This window comes from Rhinatrema bivittatum, chromosome 7 (genome assembly GCF_901001135.1).
Source record: "Rhinatrema bivittatum chromosome 7, aRhiBiv1.1, whole genome shotgun sequence".
NCBI classification, from domain to species: Eukaryota; Metazoa; Chordata; class Amphibia; order Gymnophiona; family Rhinatrematidae; genus Rhinatrema; species Rhinatrema bivittatum.
Genome location: NC_042621.1, coordinates 99668036 through 99691537, shown reverse-complemented (window position 1 = coordinate 99691537; position 23502 = coordinate 99668036). Strand labels below are relative to the sequence as shown.

The window sequence follows — 23502 nt, the reverse complement described above, 5'->3', positions numbered from 1 at the left end:
TTTGGTAGGGACTTCTTGTATTTATATGTTCATGACTGCCTAATGCATCACATCCATAGCACTATCCTTGGCTGGCCCAATGAGGCTTCACAGCTGGCACCATATGGCTGATATCAGGTCCACCACCTCTTCTGCAGCTTTATGTCCAGTCGGTGGGTCAAAGCTACTGCCTAATCTGTTTGGACTCCACCTAGCTACTGCTTGACGTGAGGCTTCGTGCATGTAGTCCAAAAAAAAACAACCTATGGCCAGCCTCAAGTTTGAGCTCCTGCTGCTTCAAGTGGCCCCAGATCATTGCTACCTCTTGTGGCTAGTGTGGGATTGGTCCTGCCACTTCCTTATGTCTACATAGCTAGCTCTGCTCCTTCTGACACTGAGCCTCCCCCAGCCACTAATGTGACAGACTCTCGGGCTGCCACCTCCTTCCACTGGGCTCTATTGTCTCAAAGTTTAAAAAGTCACACTAAATAGAGATTTGCAACAGTGGCTCACGATTCCGCCTATGGTAGGAGCTGCAAAATTGACAGGGATCCACACAGATCGTACCACAAGATGGGGACGCACATGGCAGAAGAAGCTGATATAGCACTAAGCACCACTTCTTCTACTGGCCAGGATGGAGTGAGGATCAGAACAGGAGGCCTGATCTGGGTTTGCTGCTGCTGTGGTAGGGGGAGCTGGAAGCCATGGTGGCAGAGCGGGATTCAGCTGCAGATGATACCCATTCCTCACCCCATCCCCTCCTCCCCCCTCCCCCTTAACAAACCACCAAAACTTACTCCAGTGACCTTCCACTCCCCACCTTAGCAGACTGAAGGCAGATTGGGTCCTCAGACATTGGCACAGGGGTGGCCCATGAGAAGGATGGGGGTGAATGTTGGGAAGACAGTGAGATGAGGTCCTGAGAAGAAGGTTGAATGCTGAGGAGGGGGCACTAGGAAACGTGGGTGTATGTGGCACTGCAGGGGATGCAAGAGTGTGCAGGAGCAGGGAGGAGAGAGCAGGGAGAGTCTGCAGGAGCATGTGGATGGAGGTAGAGGAGGTGCAAGAGAGACAGCATGTGGGTGAGGGAGTGGAAGAGATGTGACATGCAAATGCAAGGGATGCAAAAAGAAGCAAAGAGCAGCAGAGAGAAAGCATGAGGGGAATTGAAGGGGTGTAACAGAGAGAGAGCATGGGGAGGATGTGCATAAGAACCAGGAGTGTCTATTTAGGGGGTATAAGAGACTTAGAAGAAAGGGGAGTAGACAGTGTGAGAGAGCTTGCTAGTAAGGAGGTCTGAGGGGGTGCAAGAGAATCACAGAGGACAGGGGTGGGGTGAGAGAGAGCCAAGGAAGGGACGCCCTGGGGGGGTGCAAAATTTACCAATAAAAATGACTTTTTATTTAATAAAATAAACTCAAGTTGCTATGTAATTCAAGACTTGGGATTTGTTTAGAATACCTCTCACTGACTTACTGTGTCTTTGCCAATAAAGTTTTGACTGCCACCCTAGTAAGCTATGCAGAACCTTAAATATGGCCCTTAAAAATGCAATGTCGATATTATCCTTTTGCTTTTTCTGTTTTGGTCCTGATCGCAAAAGCTACCAGGTTGTGGTCGCTATGTTCTGTGACTTGCAAATCATTCACAATCCCCTCTTGCTTATTAAGGACAGAACTAAAACTGTTCCTGATCTAGTTTGAGATTTTATATGCTGAGAGGTAAATATCATCAAGGCAGTGTTTCCCAAATCTCTCCTGGAGGCAGACCGATCCAGTCGGATTTTCAAGATTGCAACAATGATATAGATTTGCATACATTGGCGACCCAGTGCATGCAAATCTATCTCATGCATATTCATTATGATATCCTGAAAACCAGACCAATTAGATGTGCCACCAGGAGATAGATAGGAAATACTATATTAAGGCAATTCAGAAACTTTGTACCTCTTGTTGATTTACTCGTTACCTTATTCCTGTCAATTTCTGGATAATTAAAGTCCCCAGTATTACTACTTGCCCAACCGGCTGCTCGTTGCATTTGGTGAAATAACTTAGTTTCAATCTCCTCTGTAATACCAGGAGATTTATAGCACACATCAAGGATAGACAACAGTCCTAGAGTGCCACAAGACGGTCAGATTTTCAGGATATCTGCAATGAATATGCATGAGATGTATCTGCATGCCATTGAGGCAGTACACGCAAATGCATCTCATGAATATTCAGTATGGATGACTTAGACACACAACCGTCTTGCAGCACTCGAAGACCAGAATTACCTATCCCTGTTATACATCAACATGGAGTTGTAACTTGGAACCAGAAAGGGTTGGGTCTGAGTGGTTTGCTGGAAGCCAGGAGGGACAGCAAGGTGTGGTGTCTGTCCTGCAGTTCCAGTTTTGCATCTATGGAAGAGGAAGGACTCTTTGCAAGGAACGTCTAACACCAGAAGACAGTGGGAGGATTGGATTTGGGCCAGCCATACCAGACTGAGAGTACTTTGAGGAATTTCATGAAGGATGCTACTTTTTCATTGGGCTAAACCACAGAAAGCCTGTGGGCAGAAAGTTTAGAGTTTTCAGTGAGTAAAAAGATTTAAGCAGAATAAAGCTATCTACATTAAGTAATTTTTAGACAGTGACAAAATTGTAAGCTATTTTTTCTGACTGGATTTCTTGGTTTTCAAAACCTTTGCCCCCCTTTTCAGTAAACTCTCTCTGGTTTGGAACATATTTTCTGGAGTGGACTCTTTCTTATTTTTTATTTAATGGACAATGAAACCCTCTCGGCGGTCCTACCAGAGTATTCCTGCCCACGTTCCACAGAACCTGCCTTGTTTCCCCACCCTGTGGGAGTGGCGCTCCCACTACTAAAATAACCTAACTCTGCTTCAATATTCTCCCAGAGGATGAACTGTAATTCAAACCTGACAATGAGGCAGACACTTTCCTACGTAAGCAATCTTTTCCGAATTTGCGTAATCTGCTATGTTTACTCTCCAATCATGAACCTGGTGCCACCAGCTTCAGTGATTGGAATCATGTCATAGACAGGCTTGACTGCTAATAATTTGAACTTTGTGGCTTTTATCTCTCATAGCTTCTGGTATTTGCATAGAAATTTTTTAGTATTTTATTAGAAATAGGATTTTCATTATGCCTGCATATTTGACTTTTTAGATATATTGACTCTCATTTATTCTAAACTGACAGATTAGCCATTTCTAACCAATTTCTCTTCTGAGCACGTAATCAATATTCTATAACTGATCTTTTTCCTGTGTCATTAATCTCTAACATTTACTAAGCAAAGAATCAATAGCCTTTAGTTTATTGAGAACATTTAAGTGATAACGAGAGGGCATTTACTGTCAATTAATGGCCACGGGGGAGGAGTTAAGATTCTGATACAAAGATTTGAGCATCAACACAAAAGAAGCCTGACCAGAGAGGCCATTATTATTAAACCTCTCACTGAGGCTTTAAAATTAAAATTTAGCTAAAACAAATCATTCCAGATGAAAAACTGTTTCCAAATGCATATGTTTGCTTTACTTTGGTTGTTCATTATCCCGTTAGTTAGGGACCTTGGCAGGAAGCAGAATTTTGGGATTCGGCCAGTCAAAATGTAGAAGTCCCAAACCATTTCTCTAGGCCTCTTACACTATACAGTAAAGGCAAAACTAGAAGTTAATAAGAAAAGAACATCACCTTAGGAATAGTGTGCCCTCGAAATTGGGTATCCCGCGTCACTGAATGAGGAAGATTCATTGGAATGATGTTACTGTATCTCTGGATCTCATGGATCACAGCATCGGTGTAAGGCATCCTCCTCCTGTCGTCAATGGTGGGCATGCGGTTCTGACCTATCATGCGGTCAATCTCCTCATGTACTTTTTCTGTCGTGAAATCAATTGAACTTCAAGCAAAGCATGAGTGGATACATGATTCCCGCAGTCAGGTACAAAATTTGTATCAGCAAAATATCCAGAAGGAATTAATTTAATTTGCATTGCAATTCAGAACTACCAAAGGTTCTTGGGGAAGCCCATAGCCCATCCTAAATTCCAGTGCACTTTAAGGAGGTAATTTTGTCACGGCCAACATAAGAAAGATGGCAAATAAGCTCAAAAGTTACACCGGTTTTCAAAGTGAACTTATGCATGCATGTATGTTTGCTTTGAAAATTATCCCACCAAAACTACCCACCCACAATTTACCTGCTAATTTATGTACAGGAAATTTTGGGGAAAATGTACATGCATACTTTGAAAATCCAAAAGTATACATATTGGGTGGGCAATTTTATAATGAGCCATTTCTGTTGGTAAGTGCTGTTTTATTCATGGAAATTATCCTCTACATTTTAAAATTTTGGGAAAACAAGATTTCAGAACAATATTATACAATGGTAAAATTAACTAAATTACTGTAGTAAAGGGACACTTTTAATACAGTCAGGTATCCAAAAATAATAAGCATAGGTGCTATAATTCTTTTTTTTACATTTTTTGAAACAAAAATATATAACTTCATTATCCTTAAAGTGAAAATAATATCAAAATAGTTTATCAAAAAGCCTAAAAACTCTTATGCCTCCTACACTGAAGAATTCATTCAAGTTATAGGTGATGGTAACATAATAAATCATGACAGGAAAAGACCATCCAGCCCATCTAGTCTGCCTAGTAATCCTGTCCACACTTAAGTAAATATTCCAAAATATGCATGCGTAACCCCCCTACGTGCGTAAATATTTTAAAATCTGCCCCTATGTGTAAGATAGAAGACAAAACACACAAAATAAAGCGAGGTATAGAAGGGCATTCACGTTATTCAAGAACCATGAAAAACAACTAGGCATATAGGGGACCTGATGCACATAGGGGAACAGCCTCTCAGTGGAGGCAGTACGGGCAAAGTTTTTATTAAAATTCAAGGGAGGCCTACAGTAATAAGGAGGAAAAAATAGGTGGATTTAACAGGTCTTGCAATTTTTTATTGCTATAATACTATGTGAGGCCAATACTCAGAGGGCCATTGAGTGGGAAAGTTACCTGGATACATTTTCCCAGGTATTCAGCAGAACATACCAGACAGGTGCTCTTTTAAATACATCCAGGGCTAGATTTTAAAAACCCTGCGCGCGTAAATCCTGCCGGATTTACGCGTGCAGGGCCCTCGCGTGCCTATTTTGCATAGGCCACCGGCGCACGCAAAGCCCCGGGGCTTCATAAAAGGGGCAGGAGGGGGAGTGTCCGGGGCGTGGTGATGGGTTCAGGGGCGGGCCAGGAGGGCGGTCCCGAGTCCCCCGGCCCTGCGGCCTGGGCCGGGGGATGGCGAACCGGCGCGCTCAAGTTACGCCTGCTTCAAGCAGGCGTAACTTGCCCAACAAAGGTAGGGCGGGATATAGGTAGGGCTGGGGGGTGGGGTAGATAGGGGAAGGTGGGGGGGGGGGGGCGCGGAAGGAAAGTTCTCTCCGAGGCTGCTCCGATTTCAGAGCGGCTTCGGAGGGAATGGAGGCAGGCTGCGCGGCTCGGCGCGCACAGGCTGCCAATTTTGCGCAGCCATGCGCGCACCGACCCTGGATTTTATAAGATACGCGCGGCTATGGCTATCTTATAAAATCTGGTGTACTTTTGTTCGCGCGCGCTTATGTTTTTAAGGTCTACCACCCAGTGTGGTAACTTTGGCGATAGTGGCTTGGGAAACAGCTAGGAAACAAAGGAGGCAGACTCTGGCTGTTTCCTTATGTGCACTTTTATTTACCGTGAAAGCAAAAATAGAAAATAAATGCTATTCTGGTAGCATACAAACATAACATGTCCTCTCATAGGGTGGCTTCCTGTCTGCTCCCTGGGGCCTATCTAAGCCTACTAGGCCCTGAGTTCTTATACTCTGGTGAGGGGCTCCTCCCTTCACCCAGGATTCCTTGTGGGTCTGGATCTTAAGGAGGACCGGGCGAGACAGATATGCTCTGTCCCTTAAGGTAGTCTGAGGGAGTTTCCTATAGAGTCCCTCACACTCAGATAAAGTTTCTGGGTAAATTTAGGACAGCTGCTTGTCCTGATCAGCCGTACCCGACTAACTTGACTGGGTAGTGCTGAATATCAGCCCATAACAATTAAAATTTAACCATGCTCACTGCTTTTTTATTTGGCTAAAATTAGTGCAAATTAGCCACAAAAAATTTAGCTGTGGAGTGAGAAGAAATTTTTAAATCTTGGGTTTTTTTCTAGGTAACTCCAAAAGTTACCCAAAGTCTTTGAGAATCAACCTCTGTGTATCTCTACTGATGTACTGAAACACTGTTTTTTTTATTTTTTTCTGGGGTAAAACAAGCAGAAGAAACCAATATTACTGTTACGTTCTGCCATAATGAATGAGGTCATATCTCTTTACTAACTAGATTATATTTTCCATTAATTTTGTATTTATTACCTTCAACTTCTGGGTATTTCAGAAAAATCAGGCACCCATATCTCAATGTGATGCTGACAGTCTCTGTTCCAGCAAAAAACAAGTTCATTGTTGTTATTAACAAGTTCTCAGTATGAAATTCAGTGGCCTGATTTTTTCTTTCCTGGGGAGATGAGGAAAAGAAAGAAAGAAAATTTTATTTGTTTCATTGTAAATGGCAGCAGCTTAATTGAACTCTTTTTCTCCAACCAATTAGAAATAATATAATTAAAATAATTAAAACCAAGATTCTCCCCAAATGCTACATATTTTTCTATAGCAAATGATGGGAATGCCTCATAATCAGTAACACAGTTAAACACAGTGGGGTAGATTTTCGGAGGTTTACGTGCGTAACCCCTGAAAACCTACCCCAAACCCCCTCTGCGCGCGCCGGAAGCCTATCTTGCATAGGCTTTCGGCGTGCGCAAAGCCCCGGGACGTGCGTAAGTCCCGGGGCTTTCCCTGGGGGGGCATGTTGCGACCGGCGCGTCATCGGGGGCATGTCGGGGGCGTGACGTGGCTGGTGCATCATCCGGGGGCGTTCCGGGGGGCATGGCCGCGGCCTCCGGACCAGCCCCCAGACTGGAACATGGTGCGCGGCAGCTGGCCCGGCGCGCGCAAAATTACACCTGCCTCGAGCAGGCGTAACTTGTTCAACAAAGGTGGGGGGGTAGATAGGGCTGGGGGGGTGGGTTAGGTAGGGGAAGATGCGGGGGGGTGGAAGGAATGGAGGCAGGCTGTGCAGCTCGGTGCACGCAGGCTGCCGATTTTGGGCAGCCTTGCGCGCGCCGACCCCGGATTTTAATGGATACGCGCGGCTACGCGCGTATCTATTGAAATCCCGCGTACTCTTGTTCTTGCCTGATGCGCGAACAAAAGTACGCGCTCGTGCAAATTTATAAAATCTACCCCGGTGAGCTCCATATTCAGCAGGGCGCTTAGTGGACAACTTATCTGGGACAAGTTATCCGGTTAAAGGTAGCCGGATAACTTGTCCCGTACATTCAGCAGGATATATGTCCCTCTGAATATACTTGCTTAAAGTTATTCAGCTACGTGTAGCCGGATAACTTAAAAACGTAAATGGCTATATTTGAATATAGACATTTGTTTTTAAGTTATCTGGCCAGATAACTTGCTAAGTAGTGCTGTCATAACAATTAAATAGTAAAAACCTTTCAAATACAGGGGCCTCTGGAGCAATCTCCTCCCTCCCCCCCCTCCCCATACAATATCTTATGAAGCCCCTGGAAGGCCGTTCTCTTTTCACCCCCAAAAATCATGTTTGAGAGCAGAGGCTCCATGTACCGTGTTTTTTTTTTTGTTTTTTGTTTTCTATTTTTATGAGCAACCTGCCCCCTCCCACTAACAAGAGAAATGGCTACGGATACCTACCCTCCCCATTCCCCCTTCCTTTTATTGGCCAGGACCCTCTGCCCCGCTCCCGGCACTTCCAGCGCTGCTCTAGGACAGGCAGCAATAGCTTCCATTAAGCTTACGCTTCCAGCGCAGGCTGTAGCTCTAAGAGAAGGAGATCTAGAGGGGGGATCTTCCTGCGCAGCCTCTAGATCCAGGTCACAGGTACCTGGCAGGATCCCAAATCATTGATAGATTCCATGCTGCTTGTCCCACCTCTTCATCTGGGGCTTTCTCCCTTCAGGGCCCTCAGGCCACCCCAAGTTGGTTCTCTCCAACACCTCCTACACCTCCTACTAAATCCCAAACCCAGCATTTGATAATGGAGGAACACTCCATCTACAGGACTTCTCTCCCCATCCTTCTTAAAGAAAAAAATCTATCTCATTAGGGGCTATTAAACATTCTTCCTACGTTGTACTCCATGTAAATGCAGCATATAATTTTACCAGGAATGAAGCTATCTTGTGGCCATTCAAAATATCATACTTTCCATACCACCCACTGAGCAGTGACTGACAGCTTCTGCTCTCCTGTAGTATATCTATCTACACTTCCCATCCATTCAACAAGTCTATCATATGCACCCAAGAGGAGGTTATGTATTCTCCTGCAACCATTCCAAAAGTTTTTTTTTAGTGATGAGAAATGTCTTCTTGGGAGATCCATCACAATTACAAGAGTGAAATGTTTATTATTTTTTTATTTCTAGTATGGTTTGATGCAATATCCAGGAGCACAGATGTGTCTATCTGTGCTCCTGGATATTGCATCAAACTTATCCAAGAAGGATTGGATAAGTTCTTGGAGGAGAAGTCCATTACCTGCTATTAATTAAGTTGACTTAGAAAATAGCCACCGCTATTACTAGCAATGGTAACATGGAATAGATTTAGTTTTTGGGTACTTGCCAGGTACCTATGACCTGGATTGGCCACTGTTGGAAACAGGATGCTGGGCTTGATGGACCCTTGGTCTGACCCAGTATGGCATGTTCTTAAGTTCTTATATGTGTGTATGCATTAAAAATAAAACCTGGGGAAAGAGTGGAGGAAGCAGAGATGGAGCACACATGCACATAACCCTTCCACACTCTCCCAGACATACAGAGCTGAGTTTTCAGTAGCTAATGAGGAGCATGAGGTGGAATGGGGGAAAGCAGACAGATATGCTGAGAGCCCTTCCACAACATGCCACAGCCTGCATCAACTTCTCCAGCACACTCCTCCCACCTTCTTCCCATCCCCCCTACCAAGCAAAACACAATGGCAGGAAAATAATAATAAAGTTTGCAAGAGATTAAGTTTAAAACAACAATAATAAAAATAAGAAGTATAGCTCTAACCCCAGTCAGAAACCAGTCTGTAGGAAAAGGATGCTAAATAAAAAGGTTTTATATTATCAATAAATAGGACACAATTAATCTGCTGTGAAGAGCAAAAGGCAGTTAATTAGCTTATGTGCAGAATTTTGTTACCCAATAGGTGGGAATATTGGAACAAAGGTAATCACCAATAAATGTGGATCAATATGGAATTGTACAGAGCTTAGTATAAGGATCTTTAGACATGGCATTTTCATATGCTTTTTTTTAGTTTGCCTAGTAACAAGTAAAAATAGAGACAGGAAGAGCTTATATAGCAATCTAATAAGCTTAGTGCCTAACTGTCTGGGAGACATAGGACAACAGAATATCTCTTAGCAGAAACTGCAGCTTAAAGCATGAACTGGCTGAGAACTATGAATCCTAGATAATATAACTGAAACTGCACAAACTGGACTAGAGTCCGAAATTAGGGTATAAGAAAAAAGCAAATATATGAATTGTTGGATCTCCAGCAAAGATCAGAAAAGTATGGGTGCCTCAGCTGAAGTAGCCTGTGCAGCCCAGGAAGTAGAAGCAGATTTGAGTGAAGGAGAAATGGCGGTTGCTGCATTTACTTGCGTAGCTGGAAGAAGGAGGTGTCATAATCCCTCAGTCTACCTGCATGAAGGAGCAGTATCAGCAAGGCCAGAAGAAAGAGAAGTCCTGTCAACCTCATGTAGCTGAATGAGAAGGTTACTGGGAAGGTGGAGAGGGCCAGAGAAAATGAATGAGTATTAAAGAAATAGAATGTATGCATGTTTGTGAGTATTAGTGTCCCATCCACTCAATGAGAAAAGAATTAGTTAAACAATATCATTAATTATTTAATACTGTTATATCTAACACTTTATAAAGTTTATACACTTTACAAAATTTACAACAAGCCTAACTATACATTAAAAACTATCTAACTCACATATATCATCACTGTGATGACATTCTATGCCATGTTCTCCTATGAAAGCTGTACTGCAATGTCATTCCTCTACAATACTCTCCTATGAAGACTCTTAGAAGAAGTATATGGGAATAACATATTTAGTGACGATATTGTTTAGAAATTGAGTTAAACCAATTTTTTGGGATGCTTATAATGCCTCTTGTGAAACGCCAATAATCTTATAGTCTTAAAGTCCTTTTAAACCATATGGCGTGCTGAAAAAGTATGAAATGTTTGTAGGACTGTGTTATCACAGTTTCTGTTTATTCTTGCTTTTAACTCATTAATTACCAGTGATATAGGGTCAATCACTAATCAGGTGAGTCTATCCTGCTTTCCCTCCCCACCTCCAAACTCCTCAAGTCTTACCTGCTCCATTTGGAGAAGAAAACAGTCAATGAAGTCCTTGGGGCAGCTAGGATCCAGTGACATCTGGTTGATTTTCACTCTCTCCAGAACAAAATTCCTCAGTTCATTAAAAATGGCAAAGACTCTCTGGTGAGCTCCGGGAAGGTGAACCAAAAGCTTGGGGAAAATATTGTAGAGCTGTGCCAAGCCAGAAAAGGAGAGATGTATTTTATTCACTATGGCCGAGATTCTGTCCAGTTCGGAATTACACAAAAACATCATTCACAGAAAGTAATGTCCATGGGAAAGAATAAAATCTTTCCAAACAGCCCAACCATCTCTTTACGCAACCCGAGAAAAAAAATTGTTATTGGCTGAGTATCTCCAGACATTCCTCCACATGGCTTAGGAACTTTGCCATATTGAGTGCAAAATCAGTACGCATACAGGAGTACATTTTCAAAGGGTTTTTGCATATAAAAATAGCATATATATGCGTAAGTAGCAAGTACGCACATATCTACTATTTTATAAACCTCAGTACTAAGCAGGTACTTGCAGTACAGCGCATACATTTTACCAGAGGATAAAGGGGAGGTCTAGGCAGGGTTCAGAAGTGCACGCTGAAGGTTGTCTACTTGCACACAGATTACCGAACTTATCCAGTTTTTTCACCTGCCAATGGACTCATGCAATTGAAATCGGACTTGGCTTTTGTCTGCAGTTTTTGGGTGGGAGGTCTGGGTAAACTGACAGGGGCTCAGGATCCAATGGTAGAAGGGTGTAAGTGAACTGGAGAAGGACTGGGTGAACTGGTGCAGGTATTGGTAAACTAGGGAGTCCAGCTACGTTCACAAGCATTTTCAGAACAGTGAGAAGTGAATTTTAAAAGCCCGACGTGTGCATTAATTAGGGGATGTGCGAAGAAGTCAGGCTCACGCGTGAGGAGTCGATTTTAAAAACCACCATGATGTGCGCGTATCTCCTGCGGCGCGCACATCTCAAAAGTTTTCAAAAGGGGGCGGGTTGTAGGCATGGTCTGGGTGGGGTATAGGTGTTTCAGGGCATGAACCTAAAATGTGCATGTAAAAATACTGAAGGGACCCGGCACACGCCGAGGCCCCTCTGCCTGGTAATTTTACTTCTGCTATGGATGCCGTGTAAGTTAGCATTTAAAGAAATGTAGGCAGATCTGTTGGGTTTTAAGGGTCGGGGCTAACTGGGGGGGATTTAAGGCTTTCAAACCTATCTCTTAGCTGGCCAAACTGGGGATGAACAGGTAAGACTGGGACTGGCATTGGCACGCGCCCCTTTTAAAATCCCCCTATTTACGCAGTAGAAGCAGGATTTGCACACACATGCGTGCGTGCTTAACATTTGGCGCACATGTGCACGTGGCCACACTATTTTATAACAAGCGCACACGCACGCGTTTGTTATAAAATGGCCACGCTCCAGGGCGCGGGCCTACATATGCCTTCAAATGTGTGCACATGCACCAGTGTGAACGTTACTGTCTATAGGCGCATAACTTTACAATATACCTGGGTAACACCTGTGATGCTTAAACAGTTACTGAGGCCAGGTCTCGCATTGCTAGTTGGATGGACACTGTACTTATATCACGACATTTACGTTCCAGGGTTTCCTGTGTAGGGGTGGAGTTCTTTTCAAGGCCCTCACATTGCTCTTTACTTTTCCCATATGTTAGTAGGGTTGCCAACTGACTCCAGATTTTCAGAACAGGTTGATCCAGTCCTGGTTTCACCCCACTGCATACTGGGACTTATTTTGATTTCTCTATTGTATTCCCTAAGAAAAGCAAGACTGCAAGTACCTGCATGCAGGGGAGTAAAACCAGGACTGAATCAACCAGCTGGCAACCCTATACGTAAATTTCTTGCACACAGCACTGATAACCTCAGGATAAGGGATAACAAAGTCACTACTCAGTAAGACACACAGAGTGTTGTTTGGTGGTTTCCAATACTTTTCTTTTGCTGATAAGGGTGCAATGATGAATTGAAGTCTTTACAGCTGTGCACGTCGGCCCGGATTTTCAAAGCCCTACGCACGCCGGGCCTATTTTAGAAAGGCCTGGTGACGTGCGTAAAGCCCTGGGACGCGCGAATGCCCGGGGCTTCGAAAAGGGGCCAGAGGGCCTCCGGCACAGCGGCCTTTTGCTGCTGTGTTGGAAGATCGCGTGCCAGCAGGGTGCCGGCATGTGCAAGAAGTAAAATAAAGGTCGGGGGGGGCGAGGGTTAGAGGAAGGGGAAGGGAGGTTAGGTTAGGGGGTTAGGAAGTTCCCTCTGAGGCCGATCCGAAATCGGAGCCACCTGGGAGGGAACGGGGGAAGGCCGTGGGTGTCAGCACATGCAAGATGCACTAGTGTGCTGTGCATCCCCTTGCGCATGCCGACCCCTGATTTTATAACATGCGTGCACATGTTATAAAATCGGGCGTCCATGTGCATGCGTCGGATAGCGTGCGCACACATGGACGCCCGCACGTAGGTTTTAAAATATACCCCTTCATGTTTAAGATGGTACAAGTTCTTTTAGTAAGTTTGTGACTTCTTACAGTCTTTTCTTAAGTTTAGATGTTTCTCCAATTTAATTAGTTCTTTTAGTTACTTGATTTCTTCTATCCCATTGGCACATAGGGTAAGCGAGGTGCTTACCCCCCAATGTAGATGACGCATCATATTGTGTTGTAAAGGTTTCAGTCTTTTATCTCCTACCTCCTCCTGTAGTATCAAGGGTGATACCTCCTACTCCTTTTTCTCCCAGTCTCCATTAGATAGTCATGGGCAACTAATGTGGTCCATCTCCTCTCCTTCCTCTCCTATTTCTCCTCCTTCATCCTCTCCTTGGATTCTGGTGATCTCAGGTCTCTCTTGGAGGAAGGGAATCTCTTCCAGTAGTAAGAAGAGAAAGCTTACAACAGATGAACGGAGTCCAAAGAGATTTGGCACTCCAAACAAATAAGAGGAATGAGAGGGTGGAAAGAAACTCTCATCCAGAAGAAAAGTCTCCATGGAGATTAAAGTTAAGAGCTAGAGAAATGAGAGCACAGCTTAGACATGCTGTCTCCTCAAAAGCAAAGAGGATCCACAAGAGGAACTTGGTGATCACTCTAGAAAAACACTGAGGACACAACCATTGCCAGCTGCCACTTGGGGGAGCTGCAAATCCAACAAACCACCAATCTGCCTATCCCCAAACCAAATGGTATAATCCTGATCCAGTATTAGTAGGAGACTAATAGTGCGTTTAACTCAGGTTTATTAGGTGGACATGTTATATATTTTTATACGCCTAAAATATAATGTATACATTTATAAAATAGGTAAAGAGAGTAAGCATTTTCTGGCACTGGAAATGTATGCGCTTACAGCAATATACACACATACTTTTCGGACAGAAATATGAAAACTTTTATAAACTGTGTGACACCTGCCACATGGCTTAAAAACTACTGGCATAAATCTCCCCGCATATACTTATGCATGCAAATTGTGCACTGCAGACAGTTCTGAAACCTGGACTCAAACGGGTAGATTTTAAAAGCGTTGAACACGCCAAAACGGCCCCTTATTCGCACATGTGGGCCGCATGTGAGCAACGCAAACTTTAAGAAGCCGGGAAGTATGTACGTACATACCTGTGCGCACGTCAAGAAAAAGGAGGCCGAAAAGGGGCGGGGAATAGGCGTACAGGGGTGGCGCCAAGACTTACATGTGTAACCCCCAAATTTTGCAAGGCTGAACATGGCAACGCATGCCATGAACATAAGATCATAAGAAATTGCCATACTGGGTCATCAAGCCCAGCATCCTGTTTCCAACAGTGACCAATCAAGGCTACAAGTACCTGGCAAGAACCCAAAAACTAAGTAGATCCAATGCTTCTGATACTAGTAATAGCAGTGGCTATTTTCTAAGTCAACTTGATGAATAGCAGGTAATGGACTTCTCCTCCAAGAACTTATCCAATCCTTTTTAAAACCCAGGTACACTAATTGCACCCCCCTAACAACAAATTCCAGAGATTAATTGTGCATTGAGTGAAAAAGAATTTTCTCCGATTAGTTTTATATGTGCTACATGCTAACTTCATGGAGTGCCCCCTAGTCTTTCTATTATCCAAAAGAGTAAATAACCGATTCACATTTACCCATTCTAGACCTCTCATGATTTTAAAGACTTCTATCATATCCCCCCTCAGCCGTCTCTTCTCCATGCTGAACAGCCCTAACCTCATAGGGGAGCTGTTCCATTCCCCTTATCATTTTGGTAGCCCTTGTCTGTACCTTCTCCATCGCAATTATATCTTTTTTGATATGCGGCGACCAGAATTGTACACAGTATTCAAGGTGCGGTCTCACCATGGAGCGATACAGAGGCATTATGACATTTTTCATTTTGTTCACCATTCCCATCCTAATAATTCCTAATATTTTGTTTGCTTTTTTGACTGCCGCAGCACACTGAGCCGACGATTTCAATGTATTATCCACTATGTCGCCTAGATCTCTTTCCTGGGTGGTAGCTCCTAATATGGAACCTAACATTGTGTAACTACAGCATGGGTTATTGTTCCCTATATGCAACACCTTGCACTTATCTTCATTAAATTTCATCTGACATTTGGATGCCCAATTTTCCAGTCTCACAAGGTCCTTCTGCAATTTATCATAATCCGCTTGTGATAATTTTGTATCATCTGAAAATTTAATTACCTAACTCATCGTATTCCTTTCCAGATCATTTATGAATACATTGAAAAGCACAGGTTCTAGTACAGATCCTTGAGGCACTCCACTGAATACCCTTTTCCACTGAGAAAATTGTCCATTTAATCCTACTCTCTGTTTCCTGTCTTTTAACCAGTTTGAAATCCACGAAAGAACATCGGCACCTATCTCATGACTTTTTACTTTTCTTAGAAGCTTCTCATGAGGAACTTTGTCAAATGCCTTCTGAAAATCCAAATACACTACATCCACCGGTTCAGCTTTATCTACATGTTTATTAACACCTTCAAAAAAGTGAAGTAGATTTGTGAGGCAAGACTTGCCTTGGGTAAAGCCATATGTTCTTTCTATATGTTCTGTATTGCGTGTCCTGGCTGCGGCAGGCCCATGACTGGGCCTATTCACCTCCAGCATCCGGCTTCCAAACCTGGCCCAGCTGCCTGTGCTCCTGCACCCCAGCTGCCTTCTCGGGATCTCCGTGTTCCGCTGATTGGCTTTGACCCTTGCTTCGTTGGAACTATGCTCAGGACTAATTACTGGCTTTGACCCTTGCTTCATTGGAACTACACTCAGGATTGATTACTGACTTGACCCTTGCTTCATTGGAACTACGCTCAGGACTGATTACTGGCTTTGACCCCTGCTTCGTTGGAACTATGCTCAGGACTGACTACTGGCCTTGACCCTTGCTCCACTGTACCTCATCTAGTTCAGCTGCTTGCCCTGACTCCAGCCTGTCCCTGACCTTGCCTCTGGTATCCCCTAGGACTTGGCCTTATCAGGCTTCGGCCTTCTGCTGCCTGGGAGCCACCTACTCTTGCTTCTGGCCCATCCTTGCCACCCGAGCCTCTGGATCCCTGCCTCGTTCGGACCTGCCTCGATCCCTCCGATATCTCTGCTGGTCCCTGGCTACCTGCTACAACATCCACTGGGAGTTGTCTGATAGAGGCCCACCTAAGACCAGCCGACCCTGGCAACCAAGGGCTCAACATGTGGGGAATGAGGGCTGGTATTGGCAAAGCTCCAGTCGACCTCCGTCTCCTGGTCTGCTTCGCTTCCCGATGGTGGGGACCCATGGGGCTTGCCCTATGGGTTGCATCAACCCCACCTCAGGCCAAGGGTCCAGCACCAGTGCAACATTCTGTGATTTTGATCTTTAGAACACTTTCCACTATTTCCCTGGCACTGAAGTCAGGCTAACTGGTCTGAAGTTTCCTGGATCACCCTTGGAGCCCTTTTTAAATATTGGGGTTACATTAGCCACCCTCCAGTCTTCAGGTGCAATGGATGATTTTAATGATAGGTTACAAATTTTATCTAATAGATCTGAAATTTCATTTTTTAGTTCCTTCAGAACTCTGGGGTGTATACCATCTGGTCCAGGTGATTTACTACTCTTCAGTTTGTCAATCAGGCCTACCACATCCATTGCTGGAATAGGAATTCTAATGGGTACTGTTACATTTCACTGCTTGTGGGACAGTTCCTGAGTGGCTGTACTAATCCCAGACTGGCGGGCCTTGCCATGGCAAATGCCACTGAAATACACATGGCAGGATGCCGCTATATGGACCTTCCTCTATGCACGCATGCACCTGAAGTCACTGCCCTTAAAGGACCCGCAGCGGGAAAAGCCCCAATGCCCTTGGATGGTGTCAGGACTCTTCGCCCTATAAAAGGGCCCCCCTGATGACCCCTCATCACCTAAACAGGTCCTTTGCCTTGTAGTTGTCTTCAGCTTGCCTTGTCTTCGTCCAAGCCTTTAGCCTTGTCTTTGTCTAAGCCTTCAGTCTTGTCTTCAGCTCCAGCCTCAGCCTTGCTCCACGTCCGTCTTCAGCTCCAGCCTTATTCAGTTCTTCGGATCTGACCATACTCACAGCATCCTGGTCTTGTCATAGCCTGGCTCGTGCAAAGACTCGTTCACTCACTGTCGATGCAGACCTTAGGGCTCCACCCACGAGGTTGAGTCAGTTCCACCATGGCTCACGTTCATGTCGCTTGCAACATCCAGAAATAAAGTCGCCCAAATTTATTTTGGCCTTTGGAGACAGACTACCAGGAAATATTTAGGTTCCATCAAATAGCTACTGTTGTAGAAGCAGCAGGACTTAATTTATGGGCGAAGGGACTGGCATGCATTTCTGCCACTTTTTTTTCAGGCCTAAGAGGCAGAACAGCTGGGGTGTTCTGTTTCTGGCCCTTTCCTTCAGGCAGCCTGCAGGGAAGAGAAGTGGAAGGGGGGTTAGCCTGGAGCAGAAAGAGCAGGGTATTCTCTGCTCTTTAAATCGCTCCCTAAACCAGCCCCTTTTCTCCTGTTCTATAGGGAGAAGGAAGGGAAGCGAAGCAGACACTGCAGAGCAAAGAATTAGCACAAGTTTGAAACTTATGAGCAGAGTGCCAGTCATTAACCCTTGCCTTTATGATTAGCAGCATAGTTCACAGGTTTCAAACTTGTGCTAATTCTTTTTGTGCCTGTTATCCAGAGCTTAATGTCTGGCAGAACAGCCCAGAATGGCCGGTCTTCTGCCACTTTTCTTTCCAGCGTCCAAGGAGGCAGCGGGTAGAGCCAGCAGTTGAAATCAGTCCCAGCTTCCTGCAGAAATGGAGCAGCGGTGGCATGGACCATTTCTTGTCCCCCAGGCCCCAGGGTTTGGAGCTACTTGCCTCTGATTTTTGGGCAATGTGCTAGCACAACAGAGAAGGCCATGAGAGAGGTAAATGCCTGTCAGCCCCGCTGCTTCTGCTGTGAGTGTGTTTGCCTATGTGTGGGTGTAGGGGATAGACGGAGAATTCGCACCCGGCTCCGCCTCTTCTCCTCACTCTGCCCCGCATCCCACTCCACAATTCCGCTTCCTTTTTGACCACCAGTTAAGCCCTGAGAAGATGCTCCTTACAATGTCTTCCCTCCTTCCCAACCAGATATTCGTCGGTGCTTGAAAACAGTTATTAGGAGCCCACCACAGGAGCCGTGTGGCTTTCACTTTAAATCCCCCTCCTCCCACAGACCTGCCCTCAGAGAGTCATTGACCCAAATTCATACATGTCTTGTATTTAGCCCATCAGACAAAACTTAGCTTGTTATCTATAAGAGGTGCTTGTTTATGGAAAAGACATGGTGAACTACAAATCTGTAGATCTCTAGGCTAATAATTCTGCCAAGTCACTGTAACCGCAGCCAAGTCACTAAATCATGCTGTGTTTCAGTTCACCCGACTGTCATCGACTGGGTAATAATAGTAACACTGGGCCTCACTTACTAAGGATTTTATTGTTCCCATTCTGTGTCTATGGGATAAAAAGTTACTAAATCAGGCCCCTTCTTCTTGAACTCCTTTGGAAACTTTTTGCCATGCGCTGCCATATCATCAGGGGCCTTCCCTTCCAGTTTTTATTGTATTTGTCCTGAGAATCTATCAATGCTTATTATAACAAACAAAAATAGGAGAAATTCAGTGGATAGAAATGACTCATTTCTTTTCCACTGATTTTCTTCCATTTAAGTTTGTTATAAATATGTATTAGCAAAGGTGCATACCAAAGAAGATATTAGCTGTTCTGTGTGTTCCAAAAAAAACAAACTCATATTTAAAGTTCAATTAATTCATTGCTGTTTTATTTGAAAGGCTTCCAAAACAGCAAGGATATTTCAAGAGAGGTTCAGTGGCAATAAACATTGATGCATTCTCAGGAAAAATAACTGAAAACTGAAAATGGTCCCTAACTCAGAAGTGGTTGTATGATGACCTCTGAAATATATTTGTAAAGTGCACGATGGGCCTGCTTGGATGAAAGGTGTCATGAAAACCCAGCTGGTGATTATTATTTTTTTTATGATTGATACCTGGACCCAGACTGAAGCCAGCGTCCGAGTACTCTCATTGATGAGGCTGAGCAAGCTGACGAACTTTTCATCTTCATAGTCAAACCTCCTGCCAAAGACCACGGAGCAGATGACGTTGGAGACAGAACGACCGAAGAAGAAAGTGGGGTCACAGGGCAACTCTAGTACAACAAGAGATGGAGAAAGAAAATAATAATTAGGAGCTTGTGGGAGGAGGAGTGTAGAGATAGAAGGGGGGGATTTTGTGTTTGTTGTTTTAAACCAACGTTAGTAATTTTCTAATTAGAGAAAATTGGAGAGGATTTATTGGTTTAATCTGAAACTATGAAGCCCCAATAATTATCTAGGAACCTGGAAAACTCATAGCAGAGTTTCATGAAAAGTGTGGCCTTCACCCCTCCCCTCATCGCCTTATTCTGAACCTTCTGGTGCTATAAGTCATTCAGCAGCTGTTCTCTAGTGTTCCAGCTCATGTCTGCTTCGTTTACGTATTAAAAATAACTTTAAAAAATTTTATTTTATATTTATTTTTTATTGCCCACTTACTGCTTGAAAAGCAAATCTCGACATGGGTTACAGTTAAAAACTAATAATCAATTTACATTATATATATATATATATATATATATATAAAAGTACTGTAACACCTTACATGCTTGACTATGTTGTGCAAATAATACATAAGCTGCATGAATACTTTCCCCTATATGCTCAGATGAAAAACTAAATAGACTGAGAACATCATGAAGAGCTGTTGGGTAGATCAACACGGCTGGCGGGGCTCCTCAGGTTCCACCAGCCAACGATAACCACTGCCCACTCATGCCTACTAATGCAGCCAACAATACCCAGACTGCACTGAATCTCAGGGCTAGGTGTGTTCTGGCCACCTGCAGGTGGTTGCCTAGAGTGCCATACCTTGGGGAGGGGGAGGGGAGCAGTCAACTCATGGGAGGAGGCTCAGAGCCACCAGAGGAACCCATCCTGCCAGGTTCCAGAGAATGTGGGAGGAGGCCCGGGACTGATGGCATAGCCCATCCTGCCAGCATCCAGAGAATGTGGGAGGAGGCCCGGGGCTGATGGCATAGCCCATCCTGCCAGCATCCAGAGAATGTGGGAGGAGGCCCGGGGCTGATGGCATAGCCCATCCTGCCAGCATCCAGAGAATGTGGGAGGAGGCCCGGGGCTGATGGCATAGCCCATCCTGCCAGCATCCAGAGAATGTGGGAGGAGGCCCGGGGCTGATGGCATAGCCCATCCTGCCAGCATCCAGAGAATGTGGGAGGAGGCCCGGGACTGATGGCATAGCCCATCCTGCCAGCATCCGGAGAATGTGGGAGGAGGCCCGGGGCTGATGGCATAGCCCATCCTGCCAGCATCCAGAAAGTGCAGGAGCTGTCACCAGTAGTTATGTCTTGAGTGGGGGCTGCAAGGCAGAAGATTGCCTAAAGTGCCTAATACTCTTGCACCGGCCCTGCCGAATCCTAATGTGGCTTCAGAGACCAAAGACTTGCTGCTGTATCATTGCCCAAGCTGCCTCATCACCTTTTGTGACTGCAAGGTCTAAAGACATCCACTGCCTGATTGGGGAGTCTGCATCTTCAGAAACCCATTGGGGCCAGGAAGACATAGTGCAACAGGAAGGAGAAGTGAGTAGAAGATGATGGTGAGAAGATGGGGGGAAGGAGAGAGAATAGGGGAAGAGTGTGAAATGGGTATGGGTGGGAGGAGGGGCCAGAGGATCATTAGGAGGAAGAGAGAAGTAGCTGCATGGGAGTTGAGTGGGGTATGTGCACTTGACAGGAGTACATGAACTCAACATGTTCTTCTGTCCTGTGTCCCACTCCTCATAAAAAATTAGAGGACGGAGGAGGCCATGGAACTGCATCAGAGGTGAACAAACATTTTTGCCTCAGGGAGTTCTTACTAGGCCTCAATTGATTTAAAATTCCACTGCTCAAGGTCTCATATTACACCAGTTCTAGCAAGTTTGCATTGGTTACCAGTAACTCATAGGATTGAGTTAAAATTGAGAGTCCTTACTTTTAAGGCTTTGAACAAGATATATTCCTGCTAGGTCTCTGTGTTCTGCCACTGATTATTTTTTAAACATTCCATCTTTCAGAGACAAGAAATTGGTGAAGACTGGTGAGAGATCTTTTTCTGGCACAGCATCTTACCTTTGGAAATCTCTCCCAAAGAAAGTTCATTTTCTACCCAACTTTATGTCTTTTAGAAAAAGTTTGAAAATATGAGTCTTTATAAAGCTCTCTTATAAGTAAACTATTTATACCACTGTAAGAGAGGCAACTAGATGTTATTTGTACATTGTACTCTCAACCTAGCTTGATAGCAGCTAGGTAGAGAGTGCATCAAGCTAGGTCGAGAGTACATTGTACAAATCTCATCATTGTGTACCTTTCCTTATTCCAAATCACATAAAATCTTCACTGATGTCTACTGTGCTGTTCGTACCTCTTTGCATGTAAAACTGCCCCCCAAAACCTAGCATAACACCAAAACATCACCCTGAGTTCAGAATGCCCCCTCTTACAGTGGTACAAAAAGTTGACTAATATATGTGCCTCCCCAGAGGCTCTCCCTCTCTCCCTTGCTGCCCAAAATGGAATATCACAAATCCTATTTCCAGCGTTAAATCTCGCAATAGCATGCGTTACATTATTGCACGCAACATTAACCACCCCTCATTTTCATTTACTCTTCCCTCTTGACTAAATTATTCAAATTTGCATACGCATCTCGCAATGTGTTATTTGTCGTATGCATTATGACGTTATCACAGGCATTAGGGCCCTAACGCCCGTGATAAGGCCCTTACGTGATTTGAAAAATGATCCCTTTAATTAGCTAATCTAAATAGGATGGTATCTGTGTTGAATGTTAATATTAATTTTTGGAATTACACTGTGCTCTGATATTTTATTCTTTTATTGGTTTTTTTTATCTTATTGTGCATCACTCTAGGTTGAGAAGAGTGGATATAAATCGAATGAATGAATGAATGAATGACATCAATGGCTCTTGCCTGGACAAAGTGCCAGTGGAGGGAAGGGAGGGAAGTCATCTCCCCTGGAGAGAGCACCTGAGGTGTGGAGGAGAGGGGATTGCCTGGGTTCACCTTGTCTTGCCTCTGGAGGAACAGAGCTCTAGTTATTAGCATGCAAGTGGCTCAGTTCCTCATCACCACCTCTGCTGACCATCACTGATGCTGTCCCCCTGTGAGGAGACATAGCCATGCTTCTGGAAAGTCTGTCCCCCAACATTATGCAGCCAAGAAATATAAGGATTCATAGCAATGTACGGCTATTTCTGCTTGAGAGGGCAGAACAAGTGTGCCGTGTTTCCTGGCTGGACAGGATTGGGACAGACAGATGTTCCTGAAAATGCAGCTGTGCATTCTTGTAGGTGAGGGGAGGGCAGCAGTGGCCAATAGAGATGGTTGTGAGATGATGAGACACTCACCAGCTTTTCTCAGGCGTAGCAACTGCCAGCTGGTGAGTGTTGAACCTCAGGTCAAAACCCACTGTGCTGCCCTGGGTCACACAAAGTCAGGTCAAGGGCTGGATTTGGATAGTTTGCCCATCTCTGAACTACATGATGACAGCATTTCTTCCCTGGTTAGTACATGCTGGAGATAAGGAACATCTTTAGAAATTTAGTGTATTCCATGGAGTACACCTTTGCTAATATTGGGGTAGATTTTAAGAGGTATGCGCGGGTGTTTATGTGCGCACGCTACCCGGCGTGCACACATGTATGCCCGATTTTATAACATGCGCACGCATATTATAAAATCGGGGGGTCAGCACTGAGCCCGAGCCGCTCTGCCTTCCCCCATTCCCTCCCTGGCCTCTCTGAAATCGGGAACTTCCCTACCCCTCCACCGCACCTTTCCTTCCCTTTCCCTACCTCCCCCACCCTTTCCCCACTACCTTTTTTTTCTTTTTTCTTTTGTTTTTAAACTTACTTCAACCCTGGGGCTGAAGTAAGCTGCGCATGCCGGACAACTGCCGGCATGCGATCCCCGACACAGAGGCAAATGGTCGCTGTACCCGGTGCCTCTGACCCCGCCCCGGGACTTACACACGTCCTGGGGCTTTACGCGTGTCGCCGAGCCTTTTGAAAATCCGTCCCATTGTTTTTTCAGTGTACTGTTACACAGAGAAACTGGAACCTTAAGCACAGGATGTGTTCTCTCCTGAGCTGATATCATCAAAACAGTTGTTATATCATTAAGTAATGGCTAATCTAGTGTCCAAAGTGTTAGAACTGCCAGAATTAGGGTACTCCATTGAGCTCTACCAAATCTCCCAGGCTAGGTTCATTAAACAGTAAACCTACCTAGTATCTCTGGTAATATTTTTCTC

The 23502-nt window shown here is 44.6% G+C and overlaps 1 protein-coding gene across 1 annotated transcript in view; it reads right to left on the bottom strand.

Annotated features, from left to right (window-relative positions):
* LOC115095302 (cytochrome P450 2G1-like) overlaps positions 1 to 23502 on the bottom strand; it is a 53619-nt gene that overhangs the window by 5872 nt on the left and 24245 nt on the right. The window contains exons 4-7 of the mRNA XM_029608801.1: positions 19115 to 19275; positions 10540 to 10716; positions 6428 to 6569; positions 3698 to 3885 (exon numbers count right to left, since the gene is read on the bottom strand). Of these exons, the coding sequence (XP_029464661.1) occupies positions 3698 to 3885; positions 6428 to 6569; positions 10540 to 10716; positions 19115 to 19275 (668 nt within the window). The remainder of the gene's footprint in view (positions 1 to 3697; positions 3886 to 6427; positions 6570 to 10539; positions 10717 to 19114; positions 19276 to 23502) is intronic.